At 32.8% G+C, this 15129-nt stretch overlaps 1 protein-coding gene and 1 long non-coding RNA gene across 2 annotated transcripts; one reads left to right on the forward strand and one right to left on the reverse strand.

The window, feature by feature from the left end:
- Positions 1-1743: 1743 nt before the first annotated feature.
- Positions 1744-4968, reverse strand: LOC110783753 (peroxidase P7). The gene is made up of 3 exons (XM_021988124.2): positions 4680-4968; positions 2943-3137; positions 1744-2471 (listed from the first exon to the last, which is right to left on the reverse strand). The coding sequence occupies exons 1-3, from the start codon at positions 4896-4898 to the stop codon at positions 1914-1916; spliced, it is 972 nt and encodes a 323-aa protein (XP_021843816.2). The 5' UTR covers positions 4899-4968; the 3' UTR covers positions 1744-1913.
- Positions 4969-11709: 6741 nt separating this feature from the next.
- LOC130472406 (uncharacterized) lies at positions 11710-14306 on the forward strand. The gene is made up of 4 exons (XR_008932570.1): positions 11710-12121; positions 12211-12449; positions 12963-13026; positions 14045-14306. It is a non-coding gene; the product is annotated as an uncharacterized lncRNA (long non-coding RNA).
- Positions 14307-15129: the final 823 nt, after the last annotated feature.

The raw sequence follows: 15129 nt of genomic DNA on the forward strand, positions 1-15129 counted from the left end.
TCAGATCTAAGGAAATAAGGAGAGAGAGAGAAAAAACGGCTAAGGAAATAAGGAGAGAGAAGGAATGAGATATAAAAACCCTAATCAAATCACCTGATTTAATTTGGGCGGGTCTATTGAAGCGAACATTTATTGTTCGGCCCAATAGCCTTGATTTGGTTGAAGCGAACAACACCAAAGCCCGCTCTAATAGACTTTGTTGAAGCGAACAATTAGAAGCCCGCCTCGATATCTCATTAAAATCTTTGACCCGCGTTGACTTAGTGGTTGTTGAGGCGTGCTTTTAAATGCCCCCCTCAACAAGGGGGCTGCAACAGGGGTTTTTTCCACTAGTGATACCTAAACTAAGAAGGTATCTCCCCTAAAACTACTCCGTATAAAAAAAAGTAACATGTATAAACTATAGAAGTAACATACCTAAATTAAAAAAAGTACCTCCTCTAAAATTGTAAAAAAAAGTAAAATGTCTAAACTATAGAAGTAACATAACTAAATTCGCAAGTGTGAACTGGTCTCACCATCAGTTGATGGTGAGGACAGTCTCATATAAGAATTTGGGGTCAAACAATATATATTCACTAAATTTCTGTATTATTAACGACGCAAAACCCGTCACTAATTAAAGGCCAATAGTGGTGGAATATTCTGTCATGAACCCGTCATAAAAGGGGGCCGTCATTGATGAAAATTTTTGTAGTTAATCCGTCGTAAAAGACATGTGCAACGGTTGTTCCCGTCTTTATTTGGTTGTTTGGCCCGTATCAAAAGGTTTTTACGACGGAATTTTTTACCGTCATTATTGGATCACATTAATGATACAAATTCTTGTAGTGATATGATTTGTGGCCCATTTTATTATCTTTTGACAGTAGTGGCGGATTTAGGGGGGTACAAGGGGTATCATTGCCCCCCCCACCCTAGATCCGCGGAAAAATATACAATAGTGACAGGCTTTTTGTATATATTTGAAATTTCCTATTATGTATCACATAAATGAGTTTGTCTCAGTTGGTTTAGGGTTTAGTCTCATTATGATGGAATTAAGTGATGTAGGGTTCGAGTCCTGGTAATTCTTATTTTTCACAACTTTTTTCTCATTTATTTAGCTCCTTAATGGTTTACTTTCTCATTGTTTAGCACTTAATTGTTTTTCCAGCGTTTTATTAATTTCAGTCTTCCCTTTTTTCAACTCTTTAATGATTTTACTTTTATCATTTGTGAGTTTCTTTTTCACTCTTTTAATTTCAATTACATAGATATATCATTTTTGTGAATTTCACTTTTGTACCTAGCTAAAATTAGTTGTATGGGTTATATAATTTAAAAAAAATAAAATTTGTGAACACACTGCTAGATGTCATATACATAGGGAAGAATAATATTTTCATTTCTATTGAAATTTAATATGATTTCAATATCATTAATGGTTTTTATATACACAATTCACTATTCCCTTTATTTTTCTAATTGTTCTATTATTTATCGAATATACTGAAATACTAGTAATTCGTTGATAATATAAATGAAGTGAGCGGTGGGTTTAAATTTTAATGATTTGGACTAAAATATTACAACGAATGTAATTTTGACGCCTTTTTAAATACCGAAAGTAGACCCTTTTTTTGGATCTTTTTATAGCGGGATTGGGCCCAGATTATTTTTCCGTTGGTAAGCTATAAGAATTTTTATTCGTACCCCAATTTCTCAAATCCTAGATCCGCCACTACATGACACTATGTAATATAAAGATGGTTAAACGTGTGAATGGCATACCGCACATAATACAATTATCAGTGTAAAAACCAATAAAAACACATATTGTTACAAAATTAACATTGCGTTATGCATTTACGTAGTACAAAGTTTGAAAGTATACTTACGTCGGTACGTGATTGTGAAACTACATAAACAAATTAATTGATAACGCGACAGTTGTTTCGAATCTCCCCATTAGTACCAGTAAGAGGTTTAAGGTCACCCATTCTGATCATAGCAGCCGCGAAATCTTGGAAGAACAAAGCTTGATTAGTGCTATACATCTTCACCAACGAGTCCTGAGAACCCCCGTTGTAAAGCTCTTGATCGGAGTGTAGTAATCCTCGTTTCGCAACAAGGTTTTTGTAATAATCATTGTCAAATGTGTTGGGAGTTTGAATATCCATAGGGGCCAAGTTGAAGTCTCCAGTTCCGGTAGGTCTAGGGCAGCTAGCCTTGCGTGTGGCAGCAAAGTTAGGGTCGATGTTGCTGTCGTTGTAGATGTGGTCTCGGAAGTTGGTGCACCGAGCAAACCCGATGGTGTGGCCTCCGGAGAGGGCGGTCATCTCCCTTATGTTTAGATTTTGTCTTGCAAACAGTTCCGTCAGATTCGAGAGGGGAGCATTCCCTGGTGGTAGATTTAGGTTTGCTAAAGTCATGTTTGCTGTTCTTGCATCTCTTCTACCTAGTTTTACATTCCATGTGGGGCCTCCCAGCTACATATATAATGATAATAAATAAATAATTTAATCCGTGGGCTATGTACTGTGGTGCACCAAAAGAACATATGTGCATAAGAACATGTCATATAATATTTCACTTTTTTTGTTATAAAAATAATATATTAATTTACTATTTATTAAAAACCTAAATAAAAAAAATACTCATGCTCTTTTCTCGTAACCAGATGTTTTTTCAATTATATATTAGTGTTCTTAAGGTGCATCATGCTTTATATGCACCATGGTCCACCTTCTAAATTGCGTAAAAAAGAGTTACTGACAGTGTTACAGAACATACTGGGTCATAATCAATCAATTTGTATTTAGGAGTTTAATTAATAAATAAAATCAAAAACTTTAAATTGACAGTGATAGTTGTATTGAATGGGTCCTAACTAATCAACTTATGCTCGTAATAAATTAATTACTTCGTAAAATAATTAATTAGGTGTTTAATTTGCTTACCAATTGAACTCCGTCACGTGCTGCTAGAGCTAGGATGTCCGCACATGATACAGTTCCAGAACAAGCAGCTTCAACATTAGACTTTATTGCATCAATCACCTCAAAACCCCTTATTGAATTGTTTCGATTCGGAAAAGCCATTTTTTCTCCTTGCGAAGTTGGTGTATCATCCAAGAGTACTGAGCCATCACAACCCTAATGTGCGCAACACAAATAACGTACTATATTAATTAGTCTCCTAGAAGAATTATTATAAATACTCCGTATGTGCAAAAATAATTTTTATTAGTAGATATATGACACGATTTAATATGGATATTATTATATATTTATAAATCTCATTGTCCTACACGTCTAAATAAGAACTAATTATTGCTCCTTAATTAGATACTAAATATATTTTTATAAGGTAGTTTGTGTTAAACTTTGGGATCTTTTACCAAAGTGACTAATTTTAAAATTTTATTTACCAAAATGACTATCTTTTAATTTTATTTCCCAAACTAGCTATTATTTAGATTTTAAACTAGCTATATTTTAATTTTGATTTTAAAGTAAAAGCAATGAATCGGTCTAAGTTTTTATTTTTATACTGAACCGGTTTGAGCTTTTTTAAAATAGTGAACCGCTTTGATTTTCTTTTTAATAGTGAACCGGTTTGATACATATTTTTTTTAATAGTGAACCGGTTTGATATTTTTTTTTAAAAATAGTGAACCGGTTTGATTTTTTTTAAATAGTGAACCAGTTTGGTTTGAGTATTTAAAAAACAAAATATTAAACTGATTTGGGTTTTAAATAGCCTCAATTGTCTACTTGAGCATATTTGAATTTGTACCTTCTTTCGTTCATTACCCTATTTATGTCATTTTTTTTTTCCTGAGTATCGAGTTCTACTGGGAATACATGTTGCTTTGGACGAATATTAGGGACAATGGTTAGTTATGGAGTTATCATATTTAAGTTTACGAAGTTTTTAAATTTAAGTTTAAAGGTTTTAGTGTTTATAAATTTTTTTTTTGTCTAAAATAAAAAAAATATAAAACTGGTTTACATATATATTAAAAAATAAAAACCAAACCAGTTTAATGGTTTTTTTTTTTGTCTCAAAGTCAAAATAGTCATTTTGGTAAATAAATAATACGAAATACCTAGTTTGGGAAATAGATTTTAAAAGTAGCCATTTTGGTAAATAAAATTTTAAAAGTAGCCAGTTTGGTAAAAGATCCTAAACTTTGCTTTCAAATTAATAAAACTAGCTTAGGAGCCCGTTCAAAGAACGGGCAATATATAGTGTTTGTTAAACCGTTTTTTAAAGTGTTAATTTTTATTGAGCGCTTGTGATTTTAGTTAGAGTATATGATTTATATAGAGATGATTAAATTTTTAAGGTGAAAAAGTATATAAATTATAAGGTGAATCAATATTAAGTGTTAAAGAGGGAGATGAAGTGGTAGTGGTTGAATAATGAATATGAATTCAATGGTGAATTGATGTAGGATGAAGAAGATGAAGTGGAAGATGTGTTGAAGTTATGAAATGATTCGTATAACAAACAACAACATGAAAAATTAAAAAAAAAATTCATGGATGAAAGAAGGAGGTAACACGTGTCATTTAAAAAAAAATCCATAAATGAAAGAAGGAGGTGGCATGTGTCATCTAATCGTATACGGTTATCCTTTTTAAATACTAGGTATAGACTAGGTATAGATTGAAGGTACATATGATACTCACATTTACAAAGCAGTCGTGGAAGAACAAACGAAGTATGGAAGCACCCATACGCGGTTCCTTACTAACGGCTTGCTTCATCGTATTAAAAACAATTTGTTCAACGTTGGGGCAGCTAGAGGCATAAAAGTGTGGCTTCCTTAGCCATGCGTCGGAGGTACCTGCTAACAGTAAAATGATAGAAAAGATTGCCAAAAAACCGACCACCAAGTTCGAAGCCATCGAATGATCGAAACTTGTTTGTATAGGTAGTAAAGGAATTGAAGGTGATCAAGTGTGATGAAGAAGTTGTATGGTAGAGTTACATGTATATATAGTAGGATTAGTAGTAACAAATACATAGATCGATCAAGTAGAAGACATCGCATGCATGAGAGTAATTAATTAGAATTAGTTGCAATATTTAATGCGATTGGATATTGTTGAAAAAAGCCTTCCCAAAGAATACAGGTGAGTGTCCCACATTGAGAAGAGATGAGAGAATTAATTACTTAATAAGACTAAGGGCTACTCCCTTTATTGCCATATGGTTTTAAGGTGGAACCTCCTTTAACATGATATCAGAGCCGTGCGGCCCAGACCCGTATTTAACAGATATTCCATTTTTAGTCGCGGAACACGTACATTTCTCGTCGTTTTCAAAATATCAGCTACAAAGTTTACCATTTTCATTCTTTATGCAATTATTGATCATTTACCCTTTTATGGCACTCGATCAAGACCGAGAACTTTCCTCTTGTTCCGGGAGTATTTAAGAGTGTTTTTGTTCCTCGTTTGACAATTTGATTATGATCACTATAGGAGAAAATTTTGCAAGATAATTTAAAACTGCTAAAATGAGGTGAAACAACTTAAACGTTTGGATATAGAGCTAAACTAACTGAAATAGAGCTAAAACTGATAAATTACCTTAAACTGGTAAGGTTATAGATGATACTGATAAGTTGCTGAAACTAATAAGGTACCTGATTAATTAGATGAGTTGTTTGGTATAATTAATGAATTAAGGAGCTGAAATTTATAAAATATTTTTTTTAAAATAAAAATGTAAAGCTAAAACACACGAAAATTCAAGGACCTTAAATTGAAACATTACTCAAAGTAACGTCTCAATTTAAGTTAATTTCAAAACCTTATATTCTATTTAAGGTGCTTGACCGCTCTAATCATTTAAGGTGACTTAAAATTTTAGCACATTATCATTTAAGATGTCAGAAAAATGGCGTGCCAAACAGAGCTTAAATGTACCCATGGACATAATAAATTTTGAACTCCAGACATACAATCGATAAGTGTTTTTTTTTTTTTGCGTTTTTGCATCAACGAGACAAATATACACAGTAATCGTCTCTTTTTGTTCTTTACATTTTTCTTTTAGGGTGTCCCAAAATGTTCTTTACATATCCTTTTATATTATCACACTAATGCTTTAATATTCTATCAAAATTTGTGTCCAATGATAATTTTAACCAATTAAATACAATGGGTCATTTAATCTCTCACACTTTTTCATTGAGACATTAAATTTTTCTCATTTTCCAATATCAGAAATTTGATAAACGTTGAAATTAAACATTATAAATAAACTTAATTGTCTTGTTTAAATAAAAAAAAGTAGAGGAATCTCAATGCACATTAATTAGTCGTTAAAACGCGTACAAAATAATAAACGTAAAAAACAAAAAGAGACGAATGGAGTAATTTTTATTGTTTAGTAATGTACTCTTACTTCATTATATTATACAAATACTGTAATTGAGAAGAATGGGAAAATATGACTACATTATAGTTATGGATTATCAAAGGGCATATTCTTGCAAAAGACATTTTGACGGATTTTAATGCATTTCAATCATCACATCAAATATAACTTAAAAAAATATAAAAACGGGGGGAATGAAAAAATATTGCGCTAATGCTTGCATTTGCCTACATAAGTGGAAAGTTAAGATTTTTCTTAAGTATTAGCAAGTATACGTGCATGTAAGACAATTTCACCACTTAAAATTACCGGCATTAATTAATTAGACATTCACACAACTTAGACTTGTCAAAGCATATAAGAAACATGATTAATTCCTATGTCCATGAGTACATTTATGGCCTGTTGAATGCATAATTAATTTGTACTATCATACTATGTATACTTGTAGGTTGCGTTATATTCACCTAATTTTCACTTTATTTTTTTTATGAACTTGTCTTATTTATACTTATCAACACTTTACTAAATTATCTATACTTGTTAAATCTTATCAGAACTTAACTTAGTTTATTAATTGTACTTGATAGCCCTTATTTTTCCTGAACTTGTTTTTTGCTGAAATAAGTGAAAATAAGGTGAACCAAACAGGGTCGTAGAACTTTCGATTTCTTCCGAGGAAATATACTTGTATAGTTTTATACGAAGGAATAAAGAAAAAAAACATTTGAAATTAATGGTGTGGCATATTATACTTGTAATGATTTCTTTGGTGTCTTGGGTATGCAATTGATTTGAGAAATTGGACGGTCAATAGTTTGAGGCTTTGAGCTTTAGGTGTAGTATTGAGTTGCTGAAATTTCCACTAATTGATGAAAGAGAACAAAGTAGAGTGCTTTTACAATGTACAAATAAGGGGAGATTGTTGCTAGCTTTAATGAACTAACTAATGGATGTTGAAATTGATAATTTAATTAGGTAATTAAATAAAAGAACTTACTCCCTCCGTCCTTTAATACTTGCACCGTTTTTCTTTTAGGGTCGTTCCTTAATACTTGCACCATTTATATAAATGGAAATTTATACCAATATTATATTATTTCTCACACTTACTTACTAACCCCACCCACACCCCTATTCCCTACAAAAAATTATTTAAAAATTCACACCCCCACTTGTTTTATTAATTTATTTCATTCAATTATTTTTCTTAATACCAGTGTCCGGACAAGTGTATCCCTTAATTAAATAAATACGGAGGGAGTACAAGATTACAAGTATATCATTACAGTTGTGTAGGGTAATGACTACGGAGTATTAATTCGTTTACTATTGCCTCCTCAACGTACACGTACGTCATGAGCGTGCATATACACACATACGTAGCTCGTCCATGAGTCATTTTACTTTTTTTTTTTTTTTTTTTAATAGGTAAGAAGAAGGGACCCTAACTGAACCAGCACCTAGCACAGGTGAACCAGCCCAGCTCCGCAGGTCATCGCTTGAGCCACTCCCAAGCATTACGCAGTTGATGGGGTGAATTCCCCACCAACTCCACCAACTTATGTTGGTTATGAGTCATTTTACTGACCATACATAATTACAGTACAAATTAAACACACTTACTCTTTTCCGCATACTAATACAATATACGTAGTAGACTAGTAGTATATATACACCTATTAAAATGTTATACGAAGTATATTTTAATGAAGACTTGTCAAAGAAACAGAACATTAAATTCCTTAGCTTGCGAATGTTTATATTTGAAAAGTAGTCGATCACTGTATACTCTCTCCGTCCCGGAATACTTGACCTGTTTTTCTTATCGGATCGTCCCTTAATACTTGACCTGTTTCTAAAAATGGAAATATTCTAACAATATTATATTATTTCTCACTCCACCCCTATTAACCCACCTACCCCCTACTCCATACAAAATATAATTAAAAATTCAACCCCTACTCTCCCCCAACCCCACCCATTTACACATTTCCCACTAACTACATTAAAATAATACCCATTATCAACTAATACCTATTAAATTAAATAAGTCAATTCAAGTCCCTTAAACTCTATGCCGGTCAAACCGGGTCGAGTATTCCGGGACGGAGGGAATATAAAGTTAGTTGAAGACATCTCAGTTAAGTTCATGGATCTGGATGAGGTGTCAATTCGTTGGTTAGGTGAGTTCATCCCTCAGATTCCCCTCAATCTTCAGATTCTATCGCATCAGCTTTCTACTAATTTTTTCATTATTTAGACTCATATAAGACTCTCCCTATTTTTACACATTATAATAAGCTCCTAAAAATATATAATTAAATAGGATAAAATATGATGATGTGGTATAATTTGATGTGGTTGGAGTAAAAGTTGAGTTTTAAGTGAGTCTTGAGTAAGTTTTAGATTTTAAAACTCACTTCAAAACTTTATGTATTCTTTTACCACATTATCCCAAGAATTAGACTCGAGATTCACCTCGAGACACACCTTTAGATTTGGGATAAACTCACCCTTAGGGCATTGCTTTTTTTTGGTGCTACCTAGCTTGGGTTTGGGGCCGGTGGTCCATGTCGGACAATCTTAATCAACTTTGATTTGGCCTGTGCTTACGAGTTTCTACTACCTACGTCAGTAGTACCAGGGCTGTGAAAAAGTGACCCGGTCCGTAAAATTGGCCGAAACCAACTGACATTCGAATCGAATATTTTCGAGAAATAGTGATCTCAAGATCGACCCGAGCGGATCTGTTGTTGACGAAAACCGATTTAACCTGTAAATTCAAGACCCAAACCTAAACTGCTACCAACCCGAGGAGACCCGTAACCCGATTTGCATCCGATAACTTTTAACCGAACCTAACCTAACCCGCATCAGATCCGAATAAACCGAAAATCAATTTTACCCCAGAACAACCGCAATCAGCCCAACCCGATAAAATCGTATACCCGATTTAACCCGACGCACGTTGACCCGAATTCGAATTCAAGCAAATTGTTGCCAATCTGACCTGAGTTAATCAGAAAATAACCCCGACTCGAGTTAACCCGATAAACGAAAGCCACCCAAGATTTAAAAAAAAGTACCATATTTAACCTGAATCCTATCCAATTTACTCGTTATTAATCTGACTCAAGTTAACCGAATTGAACTACATATTAACTATGTAAATCCAACTCGATATATGAAATTTATTCTATGTTCTATTACCTTTGTAATAAACAATTTGGAGACAAAGTAATAAAAGCTTTAAAAAATCTTTATTTGGCTTGAAGTTTTAAAATAATGAAGTGATTTGAATTTTATCGTAAACTAGAAAGTCACCCGATTAATAAAACACAATAATACAAGCTTAACATTTTCTAAAATTGAACCGCAAAACCCAATCCGTAATTGACCTCAATCTGAGGTACTTCTTATCCGAACTTGAACCGAATCCGAGACTCACTGATCCATACTTGATCTGAATCCGAGACTTATCCAATCCGGAGATGACCTTTACCTGAAGTAAACCGGTCAAATTGTACCTGAATCCAATATACACCCGAACCTAACTCAATCCGAACCAAATCAAACCGATACAAAATCGTTTTAAACTCGGTTGCAATAGTACCCAAGATTGACCTGAGCCGAAGGTACCCAACCGAAAATGAGTTTAATCTGAAACAATTTATGACTCGACACCATCCGAACCAAAGTTATCCGAATCGACCTGAATAGAAATATTAACCCCACGATTCGACGTAATCCGAACCACTTATAACCAATCAAAATTAATACTAGTCCAATGACCCGATACGCCCTCGAACGTCGATGCATGCGGTCGATCTATAAAATGGGTCTTCTAGTCGATGGCCGCCTGGCCGGCATTTACTATATTTATTTTTAAGAAGATATTACTTCGTACGAAGCATTAGAGATGCTTAATGGACAACTATATCAAAATAATTTAAATATAAACACGAGGATTATATGCTTTTTGTAATTAGGGGTTTTCAATTTTTAATCACTTTATCAAATTGTTAAATAAAATCAGAGGAGTATTGGGCACTAAACTCTAATTTTAAAAAGTAAAGAAGTTCCATGAAAAATGTGAAATAATTAATTAACATTCTAAACCAGCCAATTATTGGCAATTACTTGTTGTTATACGATTGTCGAACCACAAGTCCACCACCCAAGTGTACATATTTCTTCGAAGAAAAGTCTTCCTAGCTTTAACAATTAAAGATATTATTATTGATAGATAAGTGCAACTGCTTTAGATGGCTAATTGTATACTCCCACGAGATATTGTTGTGAAGACCTTGACTCATTATGTTTTTTTGTTGTAAGTTGCAAAGGTACGTGTTCAATTCATGGGTTTTGGTTGTTACTACCTCCGTTTCTAAAAGTTTTTTACGCTTTGGAAAATGTGTCCAAAGTAAAAAAAAATTTTAACCGTAAATTCTCACTATTATAGTATTATATACTCAAACGTTACATGTAAGATTTTGTCAGATTGGTCTCGGTATGTATTTTCAGAATATCAAAGTTTTATAATTTTTCACATACGAAATTGGATATATTAATAGTTAAATATTGCATTGGAATTCGTGCAAATAGTAACTTTAAAGATCTTTTTGAAACGGAGGAAGTAGTTGTTACGGAGTACTGGAGTAGTTGTTTATTGAGAATTAACGTACTCAGTTTAGTTTGCGACGAGAGTTAATCTCAGCTTACAAAATCTTTTATTGAACTTTGCTCCACAAATTTGGGGATTCACGGTGATGAAAATATAGTGTAATTTTCTATGCTACAGTAGTACTTCCTCCGTCTCTTTTTGTTTTTTACGTTTGGTATTTTTCACGTGTTTTAACAAATAATTAATTTGCATCGAGATTCCTTAATTTTTTTTATTTAAACAAGATAAATTACGTTTATTTATAATATTTTCACTTTTATCAAAATTCTGATATTGGGAAATGAGAAAATTTTAATGTCCCAATGGAAAAGTGTGAGAGATTAAATAACCCAATGAATTTAATTGGTTAAAATAATAATTGGACACAATTTTTGATAGAATATAAGTTATTTATGTGATAATATAAAAAGAAATGTAAAAAACATTTTGAAATACCCAAAAAGGAAAACGTAAAAAACAAAAGGAGACAGAGGGAGTAGAAAATAAAAATTATAAATTGTTTAGAAATAAATACGAATTTGGTGTGTCGTGCTAATTAGTAAAAGAAAAGTATTGTAATCCCCCGTAAATTTATAAATTTTATTAAATATATTTTAACATATATTATTTATAATTAAATAGAATTTATGAAGTTTAGTAATAAATATATATTTAACGTAATTTATTTTTATACGTTCTAAATATTTCAACGATTTATGAAATCAAAAAAATAATTTTAGAATTTTATGTTGAAAAGAATTTGAATTGCGAAAACACGTTCGATTGAATTTGGAAAACAATATTAACTGGTTTTGGATTCAAACAAACTCAATTCTAATCCTAGCCCAAATTGACAAAGCCCAAAACAAGAAAACCCATATTATCAACCCATAATTCAACTTCACGTAAAATCAAGAAAGCCAAAAACCCTCTTCTCTCCTCTCCTCCAATTCACGTGAAAAGCAAGCAAACTCTCTCTCTGCTTCAGCCACCGCCGCCCTCCTTGCTGTTGTCCCTCACGCCGCCGGCCAACCACCTCAGACGCTCCTCCTCCGTCGCGTGCAACCTTCCTCGCCGGTAACTTCTTCTTCCTCCTTTTCTCCTTCGGTTTTCCTTCTCCCTTTCGTTCTCTCCTCCTTAATGCTTGTGTTCATTTGTTGCGACAGCCACCTGCACCCCGTCGCTGCCGCCAACCAACCAGCACCGGTCGTTGGCCCCTTCCCTTCTCCTTCGCGAAGCATCAACACTCCTCCTTTTCTTTCTCCTCTGCGTGCGTTTCCTCCTGCTTGCACCACCAGCCACCTTCGGTCACCCTGCTGCGCCACCACCCATCGCCGCGCTGCCACTGTGGCATCGCCGTGCTGCTGCACCAACCGCCGTCAGCTCTTCCTCCCTTCACTTTTTGGTTTACTCCTAACCCTAAGCTAATTTAATGTTTTAATTATGTTTAATTAATTTAATTTATGTTTTCTTGAATTAAATTTTATAGTTTTATAATTTAATTATGAATTTCAGATTATATGTTTTGCATAATCAAATTATTAATTTTCAGATTATGTAATTGAATTGGAATTTGAATTTTAATTATTTAAAGCATGAAATTTTAAGGTTTTAAAGGTTTAATAGTTTTGAAATCATGGTAGAATGATTATAAATTATTAAAGTTATTGTTTTTATGATTTCAAAGTTTTGGGAGTAGTTTGAAATTAGTTATATTGCTGAAAATTTAAAGTATGATGTTTGCGAAGAGTTTTCAACGAATTTCAATCAGTAATTTAATAATTATGATGTTAGGAAATCAAACATTCAAGTTTGGATATTGGGGAAGGTTCTAAATATGTTTAGGATGTATTTAGAATGCTTTATTATAGTTGTGAATGATTAGAAATTGATTGGGAATCCTTGTTGGTTGTTTTAGGCGGAGAATTCTCTTTAGGCGACTTTTGAAAGTGTTAAAGTGGCCTATTAGTTGTTTATGCAAGGTACGTACATACCTGTGTGCTTGGAATGTGTGCTAATTGATGAAACCATGTTGAATCTTGTTGTTGAACTTGGTTATGTTGATATTATTGTTGAACTTGGTGATGTTGATATTATGGACGAACTGGGTTATATTGAATGTGCATGTTTAATACTGTTGGACAAACTTATTGAACTTATTTTGCACTATAAGAACTGTAACATGTTAGTATGGATGTTTGATACAAACATGTTGGTTGGGAACACTAGATTATTCTATATGATTGGGTTGGATCAATTGGTTGTTGTTCCCTTTCTATCTTTTCACTACTTTATAAGGGCGGAGGACCTTGTTTAGTAAGTTGAAACTTTATGCCCATATACAGGGTTGCTCATGGTTAAAGGAAAGGTTGGTTAAGTTGGAATGAGTCTTGATTGATGCTTTTATGATCACTTACTTAATTCCAAGATAAAAACAGTTGTGAACAAATGTGAATTGTCTGTCTTATGTAATGGTTGAGTCATAACGGAATCTCAATTTGTAAATCATGTAAAGTGAAACTGAATAGCAATAGCTTTAGACTGTGCACGTCTGAAGTGACGGACAAACAGGAGTTGGGGTTCATGGTGGTAGCCCATGGCCTTTTCTGGGACCGGATTGATCACCGTGTCCTATTTTTATTTAAACGTTCCTCGATATCGCAGGTCACTGAGGTTACGGAGTCGCGCCCGTACCTCGTCTTCCTTAGTGAAGACTTCTGGATGGTCAACTCGGTCCATTGTCTATTTCAACTAAAATAATATTATGGTTATTAAGCCTAGCTTAGTCTAGTCAAGTATAATCGTCAAATTATTATGTTTTGTCTGTCCTTACTTATATTTATTAGTATCATGTTAGGGTTGTTGGTTTGATAGTATCATGCTAGGATTGTTGTTGTTTTAGTATGTAGTACTCAGCTTTGCTGATTACGTGCTTTGTTTGTGTGTGTTGATCATGGCTATGCCTTATTGATCCTGTGATGACCCATCTTTGGTGAGCAGTCTCTAAGGATCAATAAGCGTTGCCCATCTACAGGTTTGAAGATGATGCACCATTGGGATCGGGATTAGAGAGCTTGTTGTTCTATTTGTTTACTTGAGTGATTTAATTTGTTAACTTGGATTTGAAATTTGTCGTACTATTCGTATTTCCTTATTTCAGTTAATTGGTTTGGACCTAATATGTAATAGATTATTTATGAACCTAAAAGTTAGTTTTATGTTTTCCGCTGCAAAATTCTGAATAAGCCGTTACGTTTTTACACGGGCGATAATGCCTTGATAATTCTCTACGTTTTATATTAAAAGATTATTTTAGAAAAGAGAGAATTGTCGGGGTGTTACAAAGTGGTATCAGAGCTAAGGTTTTATTTTAATAAATTTCTAGGCGCCTAACCATCTAGTTATTCAAAATAAATTTCTTAAAAATCGAGTTTCTACGGATTATAGTGTTCAAAAATTGGTACTTTTTTTTTGGGGGCCGATTTCCTTTTATCTTGTTTGAAAGTATACGATATTCCTTATTTACGTTCGAAATCAAATTATTTTTCCAAGTTAAAGTGATACTTTGGACATTTTTATTTTTTTTATTATTTATTATTCAAACAAATAAATAAAAATAATATAAATACAATTTATTTATTTTTTTTAAAAATGGAGTTCAATTTTTTTTTTAGTTGGTTTAAAAGTTAGAATTCGTTAGTTAGGAAATATAAAATCTTTTTCGAATTAATAACTTTATTTTCGAATTTATTCGCTACGCATTTACTTAATTCATTTTACTTTATTTATTTTATATTTTTATTTATGTTATTATTCTATGTTATAATTTTCTTATATTATCGTTCTTTTACTTCGTCATTTAAATTATTTCAATGATTTAGTTTATGAGAGATGGGTAGTATAAGAAGGGCATATAAGATAGAATTATATGTGCATTAGTAGCTAGTCAACGCTAGCATTAGAAATTGATTGTTATGTACGTGCGTGTGCTAATTGTTTAAGTGTTACATTTACATGTGCATAAAGAATTGTTTGATTCCACCAAACTTATTGATTACTGAACCTTGTTTATGTTTTGGCTGGAA

This window comes from Spinacia oleracea, chromosome 4 (genome assembly GCF_020520425.1).
Source record: "Spinacia oleracea cultivar Varoflay chromosome 4, BTI_SOV_V1, whole genome shotgun sequence".
Lineage (NCBI taxonomy): Eukaryota > Viridiplantae > Streptophyta > Magnoliopsida > Caryophyllales > Amaranthaceae > Spinacia > Spinacia oleracea.